At 47.8% G+C, this 23,503-nt stretch overlaps 1 protein-coding gene and 1 long non-coding RNA gene across 2 annotated transcripts in view; one reads left to right on the forward strand and one right to left on the reverse strand.

Annotated features, from left to right (window-relative positions):
- Positions 1 to 4,054, forward strand: part of LOC117880741 — a 6,749-nt gene extending 2,695 nt beyond the window's left edge. Inside the window, exons 2-3 of the long non-coding RNA XR_004646607.1 lie at positions 2,324 to 2,389; positions 2,709 to 4,054. This is a non-coding gene — a long non-coding RNA (uncharacterized LOC117880741). The remainder of the gene's footprint in view (positions 1 to 2,323; positions 2,390 to 2,708) is intronic.
- A 14,449-nt stretch (positions 4,055 to 18,503) lies between these two features.
- The window catches only part of ALOX5 (arachidonate 5-lipoxygenase), a gene marked incomplete at its 5' end in the record, with an annotated part of 39,869 nt that continues 34,869 nt past the window's right edge, over positions 18,504 to 23,503 (reverse strand). The window contains 2 exon segments of the mRNA XM_034776985.1: positions 18,504 to 20,397; positions 21,186 to 21,356. Of these exon segments, the coding sequence (XP_034632876.1) occupies positions 20,218 to 20,397; positions 21,186 to 21,356 (351 nt within the window).

Below are 23,503 nucleotides of genomic sequence, written 5' to 3' on the forward strand. Positions count from 1 at the left end.
CCCCTAGAGGAAAATGCAGTCATGAGACACCCAAACTACAACTCCCATGAGATACTATGGCAGCACTTTTAGAATTAAAATATTTTGGGTTTTGAATTTTTGCTGCAAAATTGAAATTTTCCACAAACCCCCCCCAAAACTCCATTTTCCAACCACATCTAATATCAACACAAACCTTGATTTCCTGCTGCCTTAGAGAGGGCACCTACAATCTTACCAAGAGACATACTTTCTGATGGCTGTTGCTAGTTTAGATTTAGGGCTGTCAAGTGATTAAAAAAATTAATCGCGATTAATCACACTGTTAAACAATAATAGAATACCATTTATTTAAATATTTTTGATGTTTTCTGCATTGTCAAATATATTGATTTCAATTACAACATAGAATACAAAGTGTACAGTGCTCATTTTATATTTATTTTTGACTACAAGTATTTGCGCTGTAAAAAAACAAAAGAAATCATATTTTTCAATTAATCTAATACAAGTACTGTAGTGCAATATCTTTATCATGAAAGCTGAACTTACAAATGTACAAAAAAACTGCATTCAAAAATAAAACAATGTAAAATTTTAGAGGCTGTAAGTCCTCTCAGTCCTACTTCTTGTTCAGAAAATTGCTCAGACAAACAAGTTTGTTTACATTTTCAGGAGATAATGCTGCCCGCTTCTTGTTTACAATGTCAACTGAAAGTGAGATCAGGTGTTCTCATGGCACTGTTGTAACTGGTGTCGCAAGATATTCACATGCCAGATGCGTTAAAGATTCATATGTCCCTTCACGCTTCAACCAGCATTCCAGGGGATATGCATCCATGCAGTGCAGATTGACGAATGTTCATTTTCATCATCTGAGTCAGATACCACCAGCAGAAGGTTGATTTTCTTTTTGGGTGGTTTGGGTTCTGTAGTTTCTGCATCAGAGTGTTGCTCTTTTAAGACTTCTGAACACATGCTCCATACCTTGTCCCTCTCAGATTTTGGAAGGCACTTCAGATTCTTAAACCTTGGGTCGAGTGCTGTAGCTATCTTTAGAAATCTCACATTGGTACCTTCTTTGCGTTTTATCAAATCTGCAGTGAAAGTGTTCTTAAAATGAACAACATGTGCTGGGTCATCATCCGAGTCTGCTATAATATTAAATATGTGGCAGAATGCAGGTAAAACAGAGCAGGGGACATACAATTCTCCCCAAGGAGTTCAGTCACAAATTTAATAAACACATTATTTTTTTATCGAGCATCATCAGCATGGAAGCATGTCCTCTGGAATGGTGGCCGAAGCATGAAGAGGCATACGAATGTTTAGCATATCTGGCACATAAATACCTTGCAATGCCGGCTACAAAAATGCCATGCAAATACCTGTTCTCACTTTCTGATGACATTGTAAATAAGAAGAGGGCAGCATTATCTCCTATAAATGTAAACAAATTTGTGTGTCTTAGCGATTGGCTAAACAAGAAGTCGGTACTTGTATGAGGTGAATTGAAAAATACTATTTCTTTTGTTTGTTGTTTTTACAGCGCAAATATTTGTAATAAAAACAATATACACTTTGATTTCAATTACAACACAGAATACAATATTTATGAAAACGTAGAAAAACATCCAAATATTTAATAGATTTCAATTGGTATTCTATTGTTTGACAGTGCGATTAAAACTACGGTTAATCATGATTTTTTTAAATTAATCTCATGAGTTAACTGTGATTAATTGACAGCCCTAATTTTAACATGAGATTTAATTGTCAATGTAAATGTGCAAATTTGGCGTTTCCCTTTTGTATTACATTCAGATTTTCATTTTAAAGAGGTTTATTTTTTTAAAGGAAAACTTCTTATAATTTGAATAACAAAATAAAGAAAAATCTGATTATTTTGATTTAAAAAACATAGATTTGTATCCACCTGGTTTCTGGCTCACGTATCACCACTAACAAAAGATTCTGTAAACCACAGTCTGCCCTCAGGTTCATTTGTGCAAGCTCAGCAAGAAGGCTTGTTTTCTGATTGTAAGAGTGGGGGCCTGGGAACCAGAACTCTTGGGTTCCTAGCTTTCACTAGCTCCCAGTGTGATCTTGGGCATCTTCTTGGGCCTCCTGTTTGTAAAGCACTTTGAAATTCTTGGATGAGAGATGCTAGAGAAGTGCGCAGTATCATTATTTACTATAGTGACATAGCCCAGGTGTGTTCGGAGTTCTGAAGTTTTTTTCCACAACAAATCATATTAGAATTCCCCATCACTCCTTTCGCGGAGGTAGGTAAATTGTTATGGGTGTGATCTGTCTGTGACATTTTGTTTGTTCATTCATTCAGGCCAAGCAGAATCAAGAGGTGCCTGAAGAATGCAAATATGAACAGACCATTCCAAGGCTTCCGAAAGTAAGAATTCTTATTAGCACTTTCTAATATGCTGCAAATGGGCCAGTCCTCAACATAGCGCACACACCCTGAGTTAGTGATTATGCACAGTCCTCCCTGGTGGTTGGCTAAAGGGTAACTCACAGCCAATAACATACAGCTCACTCTAAGCGCTCTCCCCAAGTGTGCCTTTTCCAAGGTTCCCCTCTATATTATTATTTATATCCACCTATTGCTGGGGCCTTTCCAAAGAGAAAAACTGGGATGTCTCACATGTTGAGCCCTGCAGAGCCTGGGTACTTTGTGGCAGATGGCTATTATTGTGATGTTTTGCTCCTAGGTCTCCTGTGTGTCCATGATGAAGGAGCCAACAAATGCTTATGAAAACGAGGATCAAAAACCACCCCGCAGGCTACCAGCGCCCATCCCCAGAAAATCCAACTGGGCGAGGAATATAAAGCAGGACGCTGGTTGTACAGGACGGAAATCCTCGCAAGTAAGTCTGGAGGCAGTCTACGAAACTTGCGTACCTTCCCCCATAATCGAGAAGAGGGAAAAGCGTATGGGTTGGAACTGAAATCAACTGGCCATATGCTCTGCTTGGACGCACCCACCAATGCAGCTCCACTGCTGTTTAAAAGAGGGTAATTGGGCCTTTTGTGTTTGTGAATATTTGGACTGACACAGAACAAAGAGAAAGCAGATGAAGGAGGACTATGTCTGGATTGATGCTTTCAGGACGCCGAATCAAAGTGCCCCCAGCCATCCACAAGCAATAACTTTGCTTATCTGTCAAATTTTAATGGCATTTGAGTTGATTCACTCTAATCAAGAGCAGCTTACCCTTTGTAGTGACACTGTGGATAGAAAAGCTCTGCCACATGCACTATATTCTATTCTTCCCCGTTTCTCCAAAGGATCTGGTAAATACGCTAATAGTCTTAGCCCGTGTGCTATAAAATCATCTCTCATGTGACATGTTGTTTATTGCTTAGAGCAGGAACAGTGTCAGGACGAATGAACTAATCCTCTGTCTCAGCAACCCAGCCCTTTCCAGTTAAGACCTCGCTTGTCCCCACTCTCCCCCACTCCCTCAGAGTTTGTAAGGCTTACGAAGTTTCAGGGATTCCTCTCACAAATTCTTTCCAGACTCTCCTAAATGAATGCAATAAATGTTTACACAAGCACATTGCATAAAGTCCTCAGTACAAATCAATGCATAACTCGTCCCCCTTCTGTATTCAAACCAGACACCCAAGTAGAAGGCACTTTGTCATGGAGGAATTTCCAAATTCTTATTGAAATCCAATCCTCTTTATTTCCAAACTTTCTGGAAACTGTGAGCCATATCTCAGCTGGTGTAAATCAGCATTGCTCCATTGAACTCAGAGCAACTCCAGTTTATGCCAGCTGAGGATCTGGCCTTGCAATTGCAAGTAACTAATTGATCTTGGATTTCCAAACAGTTGGTGGCTCAAGAAGGCAAAACTCTATTTAACTCAAAGGGTTCTCAGCCTGGATCTCATGAACAGGTGTCGGGAGGCTATGACAGCAGGCTCTTCTCATGGGGCTAAATGGGAGGAGGATCCAAGCTAAATCCCAGGGAGAGATTCTCAGTTCGCAGGGGTGGGAACTGATATGGAAAAGGAATCATGCTGTAGCAAAGGTTGAGAACCTGCTGCTTTAACTCATTGATTAAAAAAATCATGTATGTTAATATGCCTTATTAAATGTGGTTATCAACATAACATATATCTGTGTTTTTAATTTTTTACTCGCAGGAAAAAAAATCTTTAATTCATTCACTGTAAATATCTCCTTTTTAATTCCATCCTCAAAATATATACACACAAATACATTTCATTGTGCGTGTGTTTTTGATATACATGCACAAAGTCATTTAGATACTGTGGAAGCAGAGCAAAGTTCATTCCTAATCTAATAATATTATGCAAACCAAGCTAGTTAATAGTTAACCTTTATTTAGGGTTACCATACGTCCGGATTTTCCCGGACATGTCCGGATTTTTGGGCCTCAAATCCCCATCCGGGGGGAAATCCCAAAAAGCCGAACATGTCCAGGAAACTAGGGAGGGGCCGGCACCGCTGGGCCGGGTGTGCTGGGCCGGGGGCTGGGGGTGCAATGCCGGGCCGGGCCCAGTGGTGCGGGGCCGGTAGTGCTGGGCCGGGGGCCAGGGCCAGGGCCAGGGCCGGGCCGGGCCCGGCGGTGCGGGGCCAGCACCCCCGGCCCAGCACCGCCGGCCCTGGCCCGGTCGCGGCCCCGGCCCCCGGCCTAGCACTGCCGGCCCNCGGATGGGGATTTGAGGCCCAAAAATCCGGACATGTCCGGGAAAATCCGGACGTATGGTAACCCTAAATAAAGGTTAACTATTAACTAGCTTGGTTTGCATAATATTATTAGATTAGGAATGAACTTTGCTCTGCTTCCACAGTATCTAAATGACTTTGTGCATGTATATCAAAAACACACGCACAATGAAATGTATTTGTGTGTATATATTTTGAGGGGCCAGGGCCAGGGCCGGGCCGGGCCCGGCGGTGCGGGGCCGGCAGTGCTAGGCCGGGGGCCGGGGCCGCGACCGGGCCAGGGCCGGCGGTGCTGGGCCGGGGGTGCTGGCCAGGGGCCTGGCCGGGGCCGGGCAGGGGCCGGCAGTGCTGGGCCGGGGGCTAGGGCCGGGCCGGGGGCTGGCGGTGCTGGCCCTGGGGGTGCTTGGCTGGGGGCTGGCCCGGGGCCGGCACCCCAGGGTCTGAGTCGAGCCAGGCTGGAGACGCTGGGGCTGGCCACCAGAGGGAGCCGCTCGGTTGCGGGGGGCAGACTGGGCCATGCCTCCTGCCCCCCCCCAGCTTACCTGCTGCCTGCTTCAGGCTTCCCGCGAATCAAATGTTTGCGGGAAGCAGGGAAGGGGGCGGAGTGGGGGGGGGGACTTGGGGGAGGGGGGGGGGTGGGGGCGGGGGCGTGGGCAGGGCTGGGGGCAGGGCCGGGGCCCTGTGGAGTGTCCTTTTTTTGGACACTCAAAATATGGTAACCCTACCTTTATTTACACAGAGTAACTAAGAGCTGCTACTGGCTAAGTTGCTGTCAGTTGCCATTGCACCAAGCAGTATATCAACTCCAGATTCTGACATACCAATTAACTCCAACTAGAACCCAGAATAATTGCTACATTCTGCAATGGAACCTCCAGGAGCAAGTCTATTTCCTGGTGACTTGTATCTCTTGCCTTCTTTTCTTTACAGCATGGAGAAAGTTGTCCAGAAATGGGAAGCTGTCACCAGGGCCTGTTGTTCTCATCATCATAGGGAATGCCCTGCAGCTGAAAACCAAGGCCTTGTCCAGAACCCTCCATGAAGTAGGGGCACCTCTGAGCGGTTTTGTTGAAGGGGCAGAAAGCTGCAGAAACCTACATATAAGCTGCAGAAACCTATATACCTATATAAAACTCATTCAAGGTATTAAACTCTACATGCAAATACAAGTGAATAGCTTTAATTTTCAAGATAGTTATCCTACTCAAGTTATGAGCATTACATCTTCGGAACAAGCTCTCATTGGTTGATCAGACCCAGTCGGCGGGACATGCGCCTAATTGTGGAAGCAGGTGCTCAGCACAAATTAAACCATTTCAAGGTCACGGCATAGGCTACTAAGAAAGCAAAAAGGTAACTAGCTTATAGAAGAAAGCCGGTCACACCTGAGCTTCTCTGTGCACACTCCAAGCTAACCATACAAGGCTTTGAAAGCCAGCTCTATATGATACGTCCTTAGATTGTTCTTTTCTTCACTTACTAGTTATTTGCTTGTTACTTGAAAAGCAAGGCACTTTGTCAGTGGGTTTCATGCCAATGAGCTTAGTAAGGGTGGGACATTTCTGGCATTGCGAGTCCAGCACCCACACCAATGCATAAGTGTAGCGGTGTATTATCATATGATTATTCCTGTCTGTCTCCCTAGCCTGCTAGGCAATCGTGGGCAAGTCACTTCACCTCTCTGATTCAGTTTTCCCATCAATAAATTAGGGATAATGATACTGACCTCCTTTGTCAGCTGCTTTGAGATTTGCTGGGGGAAAGCGCCAGGCATTATTAAGATTAAGTCTTGTTTCTCAGTGTTTGAATGTGTTAGAAGCAACTGGAAAGTGTCTTTAAACCTTCTCAGCAAGACTACTAGGAAAGCGATCATCTTCAGAATCAAACTGTTATTGGAAAGACTCAGGTGTGGGGTACAAGTGTCTTTGCTTTTAAGAAGAGGTCAGAGGCCCTTTCCTGCAGTGATGAATATGATCAGTCAAATTCCACACAATGTTTTCCCATCACTATGGGAGCGTCACACATCAGACCCCAGCTATTGCACAGGTTTCTGCAGTTTTCTGCCCCTTCAACAAAACCGCTCAGAGGTGCCCCTACTTCATGGAGGGTTCTGGACAAGGCCTTGGTTTTCAGCTGCAGGGCATTCCCTATGATGATGAGAAGAACAGGCCCTGGTGGCAGCTTCCCATTTCTGGACAACTTTCTCCATGCTGTAAAGTAGGGTTACCATATTTTGCGCCTCTGAAAGGAGGACACTCCACGGGGCCCCGGCCCCGCCCCCAGCCCCGCCCCCGCCCCAACTCCGCCCCTTCCCCCAAAGTCTCCGCCCCATCCCCTGCTTCCCGCGAACATTTGATTCGCGGGAAGCCTGAAGCAGGTAAGGGGGAGTGTGGGGGGAGGAGGTGCGGCCCAGGCTGGCCCCCCTGGTGTTTCCAGCCTCGGTCGGCTCGGGCCCTGGGGTGCCGGCCCCGGGCCCGGCCCCCGGCCGAGCATCCTCGGCCCGCCCAGCACTGCCGGTCCCCGGCCCGGCCCCTGGACCCCCGGCCGAGCACCCCCTGCCCCCGGCACCAAACTGCCGGTCCCCAGCCCGGCCCTCGCCACCGCACCGCTGTCCCGGCCCCCAGCACCACCGGCCCGGCCCCCGAGCCGCCGGTGCCGGCCCGGCCCCCGAGTCCCCGGCCCAGCCCCGCCGGCCCCGCTGGAGCCCCCGAGCCCCCAGCCCGGCCCCGGAACCCCCGGCACCGCTCTGCCGGCCCGTCCCGGCCCCAAGCCCCCGGCCCCGCTCCGCCGGCCCGGCCCCCGAGCATCCGCACGGCCAGCCCGGCATGTCCCGAATTTCCCAGACATGTCCGGCTTTTTGGGCTTTCCCCCCGGACGGGGATTTGGAGCCCAAAAAGCCGGACATGTCCGGGAAAATCCGGACGTATGGTAACCCTATGTAAAGAAAAGAAGACAAGAGATACAAGCCACCAGGAAATAGACTTGCTCCTGGAGGTTCCATTGCAGAATGTAGCAATTATTCTGGGTTCTAGTTGGAGTTAATTGGTATGTCAGAATCTGGAGTTGATATACTGCTTGGTGCAATGGCAAGTGACAGCAATTTAGCCAGTAGCAGCTCTTAGTACTCTGTATAAATAAAGGTTAACTATTAACTAGCTTGGTTTGCATAATATTATCAGATTAGGAATGAACTTCTCTGAACCCTTATTTATGCATCAGCTTGCATCTCCAGTTCCCTCCCACATCATATATATGCTCCCCAAAGATAATGGTGGTTACACAACTAATCCTGCAGCATGGTGTCAAGATTTGCATGACAGTATTTGCTCTATAAACCCAACACTGTTGCAATATCCTTCACCTCCCGGGTGCTAGCTGGAGCCTGACCATGCCACCTCTCATTCACGGGAACTGGGATTCCTCCTTTGTAAAGCCCTGCTGAAGTCACTGAGATGGGAAATGGGGAGGATTCACTTCCCCCACAAATGCTAGTTGTGCTTATGCCTGAAGCTGGCTATGAGAGGTCACTAAACTAAACCCAGATGAAAAGGGTTCATGTGGCTCTTCACAAGTCCTGTACCCTCTCTTGAGTACAGTTACAGTAACCATCTACACAATCAGAACCCAAACAAATTCCAACTAAACCATCTAACCACAGGATGTGGAACTATGGGTAAGCAACATTATAATTCTTGTAAATGAGGGTGGATGCTGCTGCCTTTTTTCACCTAATAGAAGAAGCCTCTAAACCTTCATCTTCTGGTGCGTACTTGCCTATAGGAGGTCTGTCATACTAGGCGCATGCGAAGTGATTCTGATTAAAATCCTAGCATTATACAAAATCAATATGGAACCTGGTAAATGTTTTACGAGCTGAATAACTGAGATCTCCAAACAGAGCTGTTAATGGGGATGTATCAACTGGTTCTATTGGGGGAACTAGTTTTCAGCCCAATGTTAGTGAGTATTTTTATCACTGATTTGGAAGAAAACATGAAACCTTTGCTGATAAAGTTTGCAGATGAGACAAAGATTAGAGGGTTAGTTGACAACACCAAGGACAGATCGTGGATACAGAGCAATCTGGACCACTTGGTGAGTTGGGTGCAATCAAACAATGTCTGTTTTAATGCAGCCACCTGCTAGGAACAAAGAATGTAGGACATGCTTATCTGGGGTTCTGACAAGGATTTTATCCTAGAAATCAGTGACTCTGACAAGGCCTTAGCAGTCTTGGTGGATAACCATCGCTCAGTGCGATACTGTGCCAAAAGGGCTAACATGGTGCATGGATGTATAAATAGGGGAGTATCATGTAGGAGTAGGGCAGGTACGACTCTACCAATGTTGACTTCATGACGAGCAAACTCTTCCCTTTAGTGCTCTGGGCTCTCCCGGTCACATGGACCCTGACGCTCTCTAGGTCATCGTTCGCTTCCCAAAGTCACTGACTGTAAAGGGCCACTGTGTCCTGCTGTTCTACACCCCAAACGTACCAGTGCAGGGACCTGCCCCCTCTTTGACATGTCCTCTGGAATCTCCACCTCTCTGGGAATTTCAGGCAGTATTTCCTCTTGACCTCCTGGGGCCCCCAACTCCCTTCCCCTGCTGCCAGCTCCCAGATGCTCTCCTGCTGAGAGGTGTACCTCTTTGGGGCCCAGAACAGTCCCAAACTTCTCCACCATAGCATCCAGAGCAGCCATACACCTGCCATGAGACCTCTGGTCTTCAGAACCCAGTGGCTTGCTCCACAGAAGCCTGAACACTCAGTAATGACTTTGGCTCATTACTGGACACTTTCCCTCCATCCCAACTTAGCTGGAGCGAAAGGATCCCGCCAGTGGAGGGCTCCATAATGCCTAAAGTATCCTGGGGGACCCTCAGTGATGCCCAAGGGGGCCAGGCTCAGAGGGAGCATGAGAACAGGAGCAGCAGCCTGGAAGCTGGTGGCAGAGAAAGGCTAGACTGGGACAGGAAGGCTGAGAGCCAGGCAGAGTGACGCATGGTGCCAGCAGTAGCTATAACAGGAAGGATATGGGCAGTGGCTGGCAAAGGGTTTACAAAGAAAAACTGTTACCATTAGGAACTGGTGGGGGTCATCTTACATGCACCATGATTCGGGTATTTGCACTTTCTGGCAGCCAGCATTGTCCATGTGACTGGGCGACCCCCAGCGCACTGAATGGACGAGTTTCCCAGCAACTCACGGCTGAATTTTCTCTTTCCCAGCTAACAAGAGGACTGCGAGTGCATGTGAGGAGGAAGGGCGTGTGCAGGGAGCAGCTGAGGGAGGAAACGTTGGGGTATTAGCAGAAAGTGCAAGCGGGAACAATGCCCAATGCTCTGAGCTGGAGGGGGCATCTAAGAGCCAGCATAACAGTACTCCTGGGGGAATTCTGCGCCAAAAAATGAAAAATTCTGTGCACAATATTTTAAAATTCTGCATATTTTAGTTGTCAAAATAACACAGTATAATTATGCCAGTTTCAATTATTTTGGTAATTTATTTCAAAATACCCATCAGCAAGTATGTCTGTAAACATACAACAAAGAAGCTTCAGGAAATGTTTTTTGACAAATAGATTCCTTACCGGGAATATTAATACACAGGGCCGGCTCCAGGGTTTTTGCCGCCCCAAGCGGCCATCCTCCCCCCCCCCCCCCCCCCCCCCCCCAAACAAACAAAAAAGCTGCGATCGCGATCTGCGGCACTTCGGCAGGAGGTCCTTCGCTCCGAGATGGAGTGAGGGACCCACTACGAATTGCTGCTGAAGAGCCGGACGTGCTGCCCCTCTCTGGTGTGGCCGCCCCAAGCACCTGCTTGGTAAGCTGGTGCCTAGAGCCAGCCCTGTTAATACAGAACTCTGAGTTATAAGTCATTTAAACTACAATACGGAAATGTATTTTCCACACCCCTCAGAAGCAGTGCAAAGGCTTGGGGGAGTCAGGGGTAATGAAGGAGCTGAGGGAGAGGGAAGAAGTAGTGTGGAGTGAACCTGGAGGGTTGTTGGGTGTGGGTAGGCGAAGTATGGAAGAGGAGGGGGGGGGGGGGGGGAAGGCTTGTTGGGGGGCTTCCCCCATGCAGATCCCCCCCCCCCCCCCCCCCCCAGCCTCTCCCATTCAGTCAGGCACATCTGCCCCTGTACCCATGTATCAGCCACCCTCCCTCCCTCCCCTTCTCCCCGTGTCCCTGTACCACCCCCACCCCTCATCCGTGTCCCTTCATCCCTACTCACATTCAGCCCTGGCTCAATACTATCACCCATTAGCTCCAGTGCACCTGTCCCAATCTGCCCCCCCACTAGCCCTTCTGAACCCCAGTCTGTGACCCCCTCCGCAAAGCTGCACTCTGTCTGTCCTCTCATATTCTGTGCTGCCTCACCTGGCAGGTTGCTGTGAGGAAGGCAGCCTTTCCTCCTCCCTCTGTGTGGCTGGTTGCCCTCTTATCTGGTGCTACAGCAGCCTCTGGTGGGTGAAATGCATAATTGCAGTCCCTCCCTGGTAGAATGTATTTTCTGTGGGGGGACAGGGAGCGCGGGGGGGGGGGGGGTAGGTCTGCAGGGGACATGAATTCTCTGTGTGCGCAGTGGTACAGAATTCCCTCTGGAGTATAACAGAGAGAGGGCAGCAATGGGCTGAAGTGTGGGAAATGTTTCAGGCACAGTGTATCCCCTTAGTGCCCATCATAGAATCCACATAAAGGCAATGAGCTATCAATGTCCTGGCTGTGGGAAGGCCACGCCAGCCCTGCCCTTCCTGGGCATCACAGACACTCCAGGGAAAAGAGGCTGCAGCTGTGGGAAATGTTTCCTGCATGGCCTGGCACTTCTCCAATACTGCAGATGAGTCGCAGGGAACACTGGGCGGCTAGTGATGTAGGCACGTTACCTCCACCAACTTGCCCCAAAGCAACAGGTTCTTTACTAGTTTAATGCAGCTGTTTCATTTGTGAAATTGGAATCTTCCCCTGCCCTCCCCACTTAAAATCCACTGTCTAGCTCGCTCCTCAACCTCTTTTCTCCTTCCGCTGCTTCTTTTGTCCAGGTGTTTGTACCCATCACTGTAGTATCTGACCATCGGCCCATTGTTAACCAGCATGTTCTCACCAGCCCTTCAGAAGGAGGGGAGCATCATCATTAAACACCTGTATGATGAGGCCAGAGAGCTTCAGCTGTGGTCACATAGAGAGCCCATGGGAGAGCTGGGAACTCAACTCCTGTCTCCTAGTGCAGTGCCTTAGCCACAGGCCCATCATTGCCTCCTCCCTCCTTCAGCACCTCTGAGCATAAAAGAGCAGTAAGCCAAGCTGATGTTAGCAGGATCTAACCTGGGCAGAGCCCTCGGCCTCCCACCAGCCTGTGACTGAGCAGTGGATGGTCACTGGGCAGCAGGCTCTGAGGGGGGGCGCTGTTGTTGCGGGACTTTTCAGGAGACGGTGGTGCATTTCAGTGCTGCAGAACAGGCTTTCTGGAGGAGATGCAGAGGGCACTGCCCAAAGAAGTCATGCTGGAGAACTACAGGAACGTTGCATCACTTAGTAAGGTTTTGCTTCCCTATTTATGAGGAACTGGGAGGTCTCTGAGTCCCATGCCTAGGACAGCTTCAGTTCACCTTAGATTCCCTGGGGGTCAGCCCCTGCAATGGCTGTGAGCGCCACGGCTGCCCCGAGTCCTCACAGAATCATAGCAGTGATGCCGCCACAGGAGCTCTGCTGTGTTAGCATTCCCCGTTCCTCTTCCCCAGGGCCTGGTGCAGGACTGGTCTCAACAGGGTAGATACAATCATAGATGTGTATGGCTGGAAGTCCCCAAGTCCAAACTCCTGACAGAGACTCCTCTGTCTGCTCTACTGTACAGCTCCTCCAGTGACTGAGTTCCCCCACGGCCCTTAGGAGATTGTTTCCCACAGCGGTAGCTTGCACTGCTGGGAAGTTTCTCCTGATAGTCAGCTTAAACTTGCCTTTCCCGTAGTCCGCCTCCAGCGCCGACAACCCTTCTTACTGCCCTGACTGCTCCCTTGTGAGGCTGGGGGTTACACCCATTAAATATTTGCAGCCTGTTTCCATGGCCCTACTTGCAGGGCTGGATTAAAGAATTTTGGGGCTGTGCATTATGAAATTTCCACCCCCCCTTCCTTTAACTGAACAGAGAATGTGATTTACAAATATGAGAAGATCTCCATTTATTTGTGTAACTAGATCATATGGACTCAGCTGGGTATTGTGCCAGCACTCTAGAGATTATATTACATATAGGGATTATTATTTTCATGTGTACATAGTGCGTGGGAGCTGGACAGACATCTGAACACTCACACCCACCCACCCACCTTCTCTCCCTCCCACTGCCCCCTCTCCCCGTGCCAGCCAACCCCAACCACAGGATTTAGCGTGGTGTTTTTTTCACTTATCGGGATATCAGAAATAGTAACTTCTCTGCCTTTCACTGGGAGCAGAGCTGTCCATCAGGACCTTCCCAAAATAGCCAAATGAGAGATTATTCAAAATGGGCAGAGCAAGATTGCAGAAGACTTTAAAAAAAACTTCTAAAATGAAATATGTTAATATTAATCGAGCTAGAATATTTACTGTAAATATGTACAGCAATTTAATTTTTAAACTTCTACTAACCACTCTGCTCTTCTTCGTGCTCTGAGAACCATTTGCTGAGCTGGCTAACTGCTTGGATGGGTTTATGAACTGTGGCTTAGAAATGGAGTGGCCAGTTCCCCGCTAGCGCCCCACTTATAGGGGAACGTGTTCCTCATGAAACCAGAATTTGGCAGAGGCCCTCTACATCCGAAAAGAGCACATAGTGCAGGAAACAGCTGAGACAGAGCTGCTTTGTTGCCTTTTGGAAAAACAGGCAAAGCAAAAAGAGGAACTTTACCAGCTTCTCAGGAAAAGGGGCTCCGAGTCTCAGCTCGGGACACAAGTGTGAGCTGAACCAATACAAACCAGGGCCTGCCTGAGACACTGGGGTTCGGCAGCCAGGCAAGCAAGAAAGCTGGGGCTTTTCACTCAGGAATGGAGGGTGAAGTTGGGTGCCATGACTGGCACACTGAAAACTTGCCAGTTCAAAAGAGCTGGAATAAGCACGGTACACCTAGCTTCCCCTCCCCACACCCAACCCAACCCCGGATCACCATTCACAATTAATGGTGCTGCCTCTCTCAGCCCCACTCAGTGTTTCCTGGGGCGGGGGGACAAGCAGCCCCGGTTGACTCAATGCAGGGGAACTTTGGAGGAACAGGGGGTCCGGGGAATGGAGATAAACAGAGGATGGGGGTGGGGAAGGGTAAGTACTGTCACCCTTTCTATAGAGCAGGATTTCTGGGCTGCCACTGTCTCTCCCAGATAGAGTTTGGGGTTCCTGGCCTTAGCCCCATATGCTAGACTATACCACTGTATTCACATCCTACACAGTACTGTAATAATTGTTGTCCAAAGAATGCCTGATGAGGGTTTTTTTTTTCCTTGAAAAGATGATTTGCAGGTCAGGCGTGGCCTGGTAAAATATCTGTGGCAACATTGTATGGGAAGTTATAAGATTCCTGAGTATGGTGCCCAAAGAGCCAAAGGAACGTGTGCACTGCTTAATTTGCGTTTAAGCAGTAACCAGCATCATCAAGCAGGAAAGGGGGGGGAAAAAGAAGTTCAAACAGGTAGAAAACCAAGCAGGGAACAGTGTTCTACGTAGACTCCTAGTGCGAGCTCTCAGCTGGAAATGTTTTTCAAGAGGGGAACTAAAACTATAAAAAAGAGGAACAAACACCCCCCTCTGGCTCTCCCTGACCACTGCAGTCACTGCCCCTGAAGAGATAAAGGAAGCAGCCATTGGACTTGGGGGCAGGGAGGCTTGACTTAAAGAGTTTGGTTAGAAAGGCTGCTGAAAGCATCTGGTGAGAAAACTTTCCTTTGAATCGAAGTTAGGCACCAGTAAGCATTATGTCTTTCATTTTCTTGTACCCGTTTATGCCTCATTACTTGTACTCACAGAAAATCTCTCTCTGTAGTTAATAAACTTGTTTTAGTATTTTATCTAATTCAGTGTATTCACGTTAAAGTGGCTGGCTAATTCCATTGGGGGAAGTGACAAGTTGTGTGCATATTGTGCTCTTAAAAGTGTAACGGAGTCAACATATTTGGACTGGCCAGGAGAGGGCTGGGCAGTACAGGACATACATTTCTGGGGGAAGAGCCAGGACTGGGGCTGTGCTGGGATCACTTTGCAGCATGACCCAGGTTGGCAGGAGCCAAGGCCTGGCTGGCCGGCTGAAGCACACCCAGGCATAGCTCGGTGTGACTTACATGATGGAGATGTTTGTGAGCAGTCCAGGTTCAAGGCTACAGCAGCAAGGCATTGTAAAGGGCACCCCACTTACAGGGCCGGGGTGACACAGTTACTCAGTCTGGATTGGACCCCAGTATGTCATACTCCCTCCCCAGTTCATGGCCCAGCAAGTCACCCTCTACTCCAAAGTGGGGGAATAAAAAAAATGCAAACAGCAACAGACCACAAAAATTGCTCCCTCCAGCCTCCCGAACCCGCTGTTCACTCTCCCCCCCTCACATTCTGCCAGGACTCACCCCCTCCCCTTCTTCCCCCCGTTGAGGTTAGGGTTGCGAGGCTTCTGGTTTTTGACCAGAACACCTAGTTGAAGAGGGACCCTGGCAACTCCGGTCAGCACGGCTCTGCAGCACCCAGTGGATGGGAACTGTGGCCAATGGGAGCTGTGGGGGCAGCACCTGTGGGTGGGGACATGCCATCGCTTCATGGGAGCTGTGCAGACTTCTTCCATCCCCAGGAAATGCCGGGGCTGCCTGAGGTCTGCACTGCCTGGAACCTGTGCTCCAACACCCTTCCCTCCCACACCCAAACTCCCTCCTGGAGCCCGCACTCTGCACCCCCTCCTCCACCCCAAACCCCTGCCCTGAGCCCCATCCTGCACTCCAAACCCCTTGGCCCCAGCCCAGAGTTCACACTCCCAGAGCCCTCACCCTCCCTCCCGCACCCCAACCCACTGCCCCAGCCCAGAGCCCCCTCCCACACGCCAAACCCCTTGGCCCCACCCCAGCGTTCACACTCCCAGAACCCTCACCCTCCCTCCCGCACCCCAACCCACTGCCCCAGCCCAGAGCCCTCTCCCACACTCCAAACCCCTCAGCCCCAGCCCAGAGACTCCTCCTGAACCTCAATCCCCCGGGCCCACCCCTGAGCCCGCACACCTTCAGCCGGAAGTCTCACTCCCCTCCTGTACTCCAACCCCCCGTCCCAGCCCATAGCCCCTTCCCACACCCTGAGCCCCTCATCCCCATCCCAGAGTCCGCACCCCCAGCTGGAGTCCTCCCCCTCTCCCGCTCAGCCCAGTGAAAATGAATGAGTGAGCAAGGGTGGGGGAGAGTGAGCAACGGAGGGCATGGAGTGAGCAGGGGATGGGGCCTCAGAGAAGGGGCAGAGCCTCAAGGCAGAAGCGGGGCAAGGGGGTTTGATTTTCTGCAATTAGAAAGTTGCCAACCCTACTTGGGGCTGGGTGCTGTGGGGCCAGTGCTGGGGGTTGCTGGGGCCTGATGAGCCGGGCAGACTAGTGACACTCCCCAGCTGACTCCCTTCTCCAAAGGTCTGTCCTCCCTGGTGCGGGAAAGATCTCTGGATCGTCTCTATGCCCCTGCCAGCAAGGGGCTCTCCACTGAGAACAGCGCAGGAGAGAGACCAGCCCCCATGCTGTCCCCCTCAGCTAGGAGAATCCCCCAGCCCTCTGCTGAGCTATGGAACCATGTCAGGAGCATGCAAGTAGCATTGGAGCCATCTCACATATTAGAAACCAGCTGCTGCCTTTGGGCCCATGGGGCAGCATCCTCAGTCCAGCTGAAAAGTGACTAAGACCCCTGGGCTTGTGGCTAAGAATGGATGCGCATCTCCCTGTTACAGGGTGACACTGGCCCGGGCTCTTAGCCATACATGTCAATTGGACCAATTAACTGGGCTTAAATGAAGGCACCTGGAGCCTAGGGAGTGAGAAGCCCTGGTGAGGCAGGCTGGCAGTTTAAGCTAGACAAATTCAAACTGGAAAGCTGGTGTAAATTTTTACCAGTTAGGGTTATTAACCCTGGTATAATTTACCAAAGGTTGTGGTGGATTCTCCATCATTGGCAATTTACTAAATCAAGACTGGATGTTTTTCTAAAAGATTTGCAATAGGAATTAGTTCGAGGCAGTTCTCTGGCCGGGCTAATTCTGGATGATCACAGTGGTCCCTTCTGGCTTTGGATTCTATGAAGCTCCACCAGTTGCAGAGCTGAGCATTCTATCTTGGTGTGAGAGCCCCCCGTCCCTTGGTTCTCTGTTCGCAGCGGCTCCTAGCACCTGGTGTTGACCCACCTCCCTGTGAAGTCAGTTGAAAGGCACACAGACTTCAGTGGGACCTGGATCAGGTTGGTGAGCAGGAATTCATTAACCATCTTTGTAGGTCATTTGGTTGTCAGTGCATGAAGATAAAATGTAGGGCATTCACTTGCAAGTCAGTTTGCACCTGTGATATTCTCTCTGGCCCCAAGAGGGAGGATTGGGGGGAAAGGTCAGGTTCTAGGTGTTTCGCCAGCGTGGACACGCATCACACTCGTTGTTTAAAAGGCTAGGGAGAAAGTCTCCTCTGAACAGCATGGCTTGTGCACTTTTACCTCACTGGTCCGAAACAAATGAGGCAGGAGACTTCCAGTTCTCCTTCACGTAGCCCCAACCAGTTCCAAACCACTGGATACAGGTGGAGGCCCATAAGCCTTTGGCTGAGAGAGAGAAGGTGCATCTGGGACTGACTGATCAGAATGGCTCTGCGCCAGTGGGTGAGGATAATTCCTCCGGTGCACTGACTGGAGGCAAAAGTAGGCTGAACACTTGGAGCACGGTTGTCCATAGCAGCACAGAGACTCTTATATTGACTCACTTTCCAGCCAGTATGGAAGGAAGGGTCTCTCATCCATATGTGCTCCAGCATCTACCAGCTCACTGGACTCTGGAATGGGAGGCCCATCAGGCAACCTTGGTTCTCCTGGGATTGGATCAACTGGCCGTTATCAATTCAGTGCCAGTGCTCTAGGTATACCTAGCAACTCTACTTTTATCCCACCATCGTGTGCCAGTGACAGGGAACAAGAGTTGCAAGTGAGCGACTGTCTCCTCTCAGTTTGTTTTTAATTTTTGTAATTAAAGAAATAGAATTTTTGACAGTGCAAATTAGTTTCATAATCAGAAAGCGTGCACCAAATATACCAGAGACCAAAGCATCTGCAGCATTTTCTAGTGTAACTTTGTTTTGTGCCACTTGCACACAAAGACATCTGATCCCCTGGTAAATACCCTGCGATTGCTAAACAAATACATAACTTTACTCCTGCAGTCAGCACTTTTTAGGTACTGTGGTCAAAGAAAGGCACATCAACTTCAAATATATTATCGCCCAGCAGGAAGTGGTTTTACCTTCCGCATTTGCTGTTACTATTCGGTGCGGGGGGAAAAACAGTTTGAAGTGTAAGATGTATGGAATCTATTTGGCTTTCCCTTTCCACAAACCAAAGTGGGGAATATGCAACATAGGGGGATATAAAACATACATGTTTTAATGGCACCATTTTCTAAAATTTATATTAATAGTGAAAATGACCATATTTCTTTAACTGCAGAAGTGTGACCATCTCTAAATTGTGAACACTAATTCATAAAATGCCTCTGCATCTGTTGGCTTTTGGTATAATGGAGCCTCTGTAATAGTTGATCATGGTTGATATTGAGAAATAAAATATTCAGACCTATTTTCTTGTTCAGTTTTATTCCATTAGCAAAACAGACTTTTATCTATGGAGAATAAATTCTGTAAGGGCACAAGGGTATATTTCAGGCAACAAAATATGGGAGAAATAACAAAGAATGTTATTAACAAAAGCACAAACCTTCCCTTTATGTTTCCCTAATCTCATTTCTATATTCATTATTACTGTGTTTAGAAAAGAGTGGACCAACTTCATTTATGGTGTAAAACCAATGAGATTACACCACAAATGAATTTAGCCTTTTGTACTGAGTTTCTTTATAACCAACGGTAATCTCTATTTTCCAAGAAGTAATTTGCAAAAATGCACAGTGTCATGCAGTGGCAGCCAGGTCACGTATTAGTCAAGCCTAGTGACTTCAATGCAGTGCCAAGAGGAAATGTCAAACTGTTACATGACACCAAATAGCCCTGACTCAAACCGGTCCAGGGGCTTTTCACACACTAGTCCCACTCCAAGCTCTCGGATAGAAGCTGTTCTATTTATTGATTAGATACTGTGAAGATCAAGATCAAGGTTTGGGGTTTTCAGCTAAAAGGCCATGGAAGCAAAACACAGATTGTTCCATGTCCCTGATCCTTCTAACACGTAGGTATCCTTATAAGTGCATGATGGAGGGGGCGGAGAAGGGGAGGGGGCGTTTCTGCAGTTTATATACATGCACAGTGAAGCTGGTCTTAACTACTCAATGGTACTGACAAAAAATAGTTACTTAATGAAAGAGGCCTTCTGATAAAGATGGTGAACTGTGCTGAATGGGGCAGACATTGAGAAGCTGATTTCAGAGGTGCTGGGGCCTTTCTATTCCCATACCAGCCCTCTTGATCTACAACCTCAGATTTTCATTTCTAAACATTGAGCCATATTGTACCTAAACTAAACAAACAAAAAAAAGGCGAACCAAACCCTGAAAACCACCCACCTCAGCCAGGAAACAAACTGAGTAAAAGCACTTCTCAGTCTGCATTTATTGCGGAGCTAGCAAAAAGTCTGTCCATACACAACAATACAAAACATCTGTTGAAAGACACTGAGAAGAGAACTTTTAAAATTTCATGTAGAAAGATAACACCCTGATTCAAAAAAATTACTGAAGCCTCCTTCCACATGAGACCACACCACTTCATATGAACGCACAGTGATATTTTCTGGCTTCTATTTCTGGTTCCAAATCAGGAAGTTTATGACTAAGATAAAAAAATACATTAAAAATTGGATTTAAAAGCCCAGTTTTAAAAAGTAAATTTGCTTTGTTGTGTTCCTGATATCACTGCCATTTATTAAAACAGAATTAAAATCTAATTTACTTGCTGGTCCTGATGATGTGTATTTTTGCTGACCAAGCTGAGTGAAACGCGAGATGTGAATAGACCAGTCAGTTTCTGTTTTCAGTCAGTTTCTAGTCATCCAAACTTTCCTGATCTCATGCACAATTTGGCTTGCAAACACTGCTGGGTCTGAAGATTTGTAAAAGCTTTTAAGACGAACTTCTGAACACATTTGAACTGACATTTCCTGATAATAATTAACATGTAAAATGATTAAAGTAATAACCAAACTTATTTTGTAATTCAAAAACCACTCAGGGTCCACTTTGAGTGAGGTCTGAGTTGCTTCTTGTTTTGCTGATGGGCCTGCTCATGAGTGGCGCATGTCATGGAGCTTTCCAAACCTTCAGCCTCTCATGGAGCTCTGCTCAGACAGCGACGCTGTTGGGGATCCGGTTTGGGGAAAGGTAATAGTAGGGTAGTTTTTTGTTCTTGTTCCGTTCAGTGATGACGCTGACGATCTCATCGAGATCCTTGCGGAATTTCATCATGGCCTGCTTCACTGGCTTCTCTACGAAGTGCTCATCTGGGTACATGCCCAGGAACAGCTAATCGTAGAAGACACAAAGAGATCACTCTTGGGGTAGGTTGGAAATAAACCCTGGAGCCCCAGCTGTTCTGTCTAAATGTCCCATCCTGCAGCAACGCAACCCCCTCTCCTGGGACACATCAGCGCTGCTGCTGGAGACTTTGGTCTGTTTGGATTCTAAAGAAAAGCCGCACGACGTACCCTTTTGCCATCATGCAGCTCCTTGCTTTGGACAACTACTCCAGAGTGTCCCTAGGAGGCATCCATTGTTTCACCCTTTAAGTTGAGGCTCACCTCTTCTTACAGAGAGTTATCACTGTACGTACCCTCACTCAACCTCCATCCCTTCAAAATGTGTTCCACAAACCTGCATGAATTTGGCCACACAGCCCCTTTGCAAGGTAGGAGAGTATCATTATCCCATTTACAGAGGAGGAAACAGGCAGTGGGAGGCAAAGTGACTTGCAAAGAGCCAGGAACAGAACCCAGATCTCCTGGCTCCCAGTTTATGTGGTTTTGCCATAACCCTCCTTCTGCCCTCTCCTATAACTCTAGATCACAGTATCCTCTTGGTTGGAGCCATGGTAGAGATACAGTAATTGCCAGTGCACAACCCACTTGCCAGCAGGACTGGCAGCCACGATATCACCGCCCAAGTCCTTTGAAGGATTGAGGTCACGAAGCAACCAGTTTTGTAGTTCTACAAGTATTCAAGTGAAAAATGTTAACCCCTTCCTTGCCTTGTGAGATGAGTGAACCCCGAGCAGTCAGACTCCTGAGAGAGAATAGACAAGGTCTTGAACTTACTTCATTCTCCTGGAACTGGCTCAAGGCCCAGACAGCTCCAAGATGCCAACAAGAGCGACCCCTGTCTGGCAAGCTCTCCACAATCTGCTCAATTGTGACTGTCCCCTTTTCTGTAGGGGGAGGCTGCCGCATGGTCGGAGGGGAGTTGGGAATCCAGGAACACCAGTCATACTAAGAGGGGCAAGATAAAGCAAGAGATTGCAGTGAAAATCACAACCATCGGCATTTAGGAAAGTCACTAATACAGCGTTATTGTAGCCATGTCGATCCCAGGATATCAGAGAGACAAGGTGGGTGAGGTAATATCTTTTATTGGACCAACTTCTGTTGGCGAGAGAGACAAGCTCTCTTACACAGAGTTCTTCCTCAGATCAGCTGAAGAAGAAGAGTTCTGGGTAAGCTCGAATGCTTGTCTCTCTGGCCAACAGAACTTGATCTAAGAAAAGATATTACCTCATCTGCCTTGTCTCTCTGATATCCTGGGATCGACATGGCTACGACAACACTGTATATAACAAAATGTTGCACATAGTCAAAACCAAGGAAGATTTTGCTTCTGACTGTGGAATCTTTCCAGTCCGTCCAGAGCAGAGGTGTATTGGCCTGGGATGTTTGGGATTCTGAAAGCAACTTACTTTATATAGTAAATTGATGCTATTTTTCCTGGCTGGGCAGAATTTTTAATTAGGTTCTCCCAGGCCAAAATGGGTCTGCCTATATGAAGAAAACAGGTTATGTGTGTGTGAGGGGTAGCAGTGGGGCTGGGGGTTAGAGTCAGGTGACTTGAAACACCCCTGTCACCTAGTGTAGATGCAGTTTACCACGTTTAAAATCATGTTAGCCTTGGCTGTAGCCTTGACTATCCCTCAAAGTTATAAAAGGACAAGCTAACAGGAGTTTAAAAGGCTTAAACTGTGCCTACACTAGGTATTAAGGGACACTTTCAGTCATGTTGGTTAACTTGAGTCAACTAACTGAGTTTAGGAAAGCACTTTTTTTGTAGTCCAGACCTACTGGAAGACTATTCAAGTCTGGTGAGACACTTAATTTGTTCCATGTAGGAGATAAGGGGAGATTATTATACATTTTATTTTCCAGAGCTGTTCAATATTGGAGAAAAAACAGGATTCTAAAGGTAGGCTGTTTTGTGGTGGGTATACTGCCAGCACAGGGCATGTTGGGATACCCCTGTTATCATGTAAGAATATAAGAACATAGGAACGGCCATACTGGGTCAGACCAAAGGTCCATCTAGCCCAGTATCATGTCTTTCCACAGTGGACAATGCCAGGTACCCCAGAGGGAATGAACAGAACAGGTAATCATCAAGTGATCCACCCGCTGTTGCCCATTCCCAGCTTCTGGCAAACAGAGGCTGGGGACACCTGGCTAACAGCCATTGATGGACCTATCCTCCATGAATTTATCTAGTTATTTTTTGAACCCTGTTATAGTCTTGGTCTTCACAACATCCTCTGGCAAGGAGTTCCACAGGTTGACTGTGCACTGTGTGAAGAAATACTTCCTTTTGTTTGTTTTAAACCTGCTGCCTATTACTTTCATTTGGTGACCCCTAGTTCGTGTGTTATGTGAAAGAGTAAATAACACTTCCTTATTTACTTTCTCCACACCAATCATGATTTTATAGACCTTTATCATATCCCCCTTTAGTTGTCTCTTTTCCAAGCTGAAAAGTCACATTCTTATTAATCTCTCCTCATATGGAAGCTGTTCCATACCCCTAATCATTTTTGTTGCCCTTTTCTGTACCTTTCCCAATTCCAATATATCTTTTTTGAGGTGGGGGGACCACATCTGCATGCAGTATTCAAGCTGTGGGCATACCATGGATTTATATAGAGGCAATGTGATATTTTCTGTCTTATTATCTATCCCTTTCGCAATGATTCCCAACATTCTGTTCACAATGTAGCATGATGAGTCCCATCGTGGGACTTTAAAACCAGCAAGTGTCTCAGTAAACTTTAAAATGGCCTGAGATCTACTTCCTCATTGGTTGGGGTTATTGAACTTTTGAAAATTTTACCCAACGTGACCTAAGAGTCTAAGTCCCATTGACTTTCCATGAAAGTTAGCTTTCTCAGACCCTTCTGAAAACGGTACTTAGGCATGTTTGAAAATGTTACCCATAATCTGAACACTGAAGCCAAAATGTTCAAATCGTGACTCAAATTAGGCACCAAAATCCATATTTAGGCACTGAAATAAGTGGCCTTTCAAAAGGCACGGTTCCCATGGACTTTGATGGTGTTTGCAGGAGGCTAGGCGGGTATTTTAGCACAGAAGGGCAATTGAGT

This window comes from Trachemys scripta, chromosome 7, assembly GCF_013100865.1.
Source record: "Trachemys scripta elegans isolate TJP31775 chromosome 7, CAS_Tse_1.0, whole genome shotgun sequence".
Taxonomy (NCBI): domain Eukaryota; kingdom Metazoa; phylum Chordata; order Testudines; family Emydidae; genus Trachemys; species Trachemys scripta.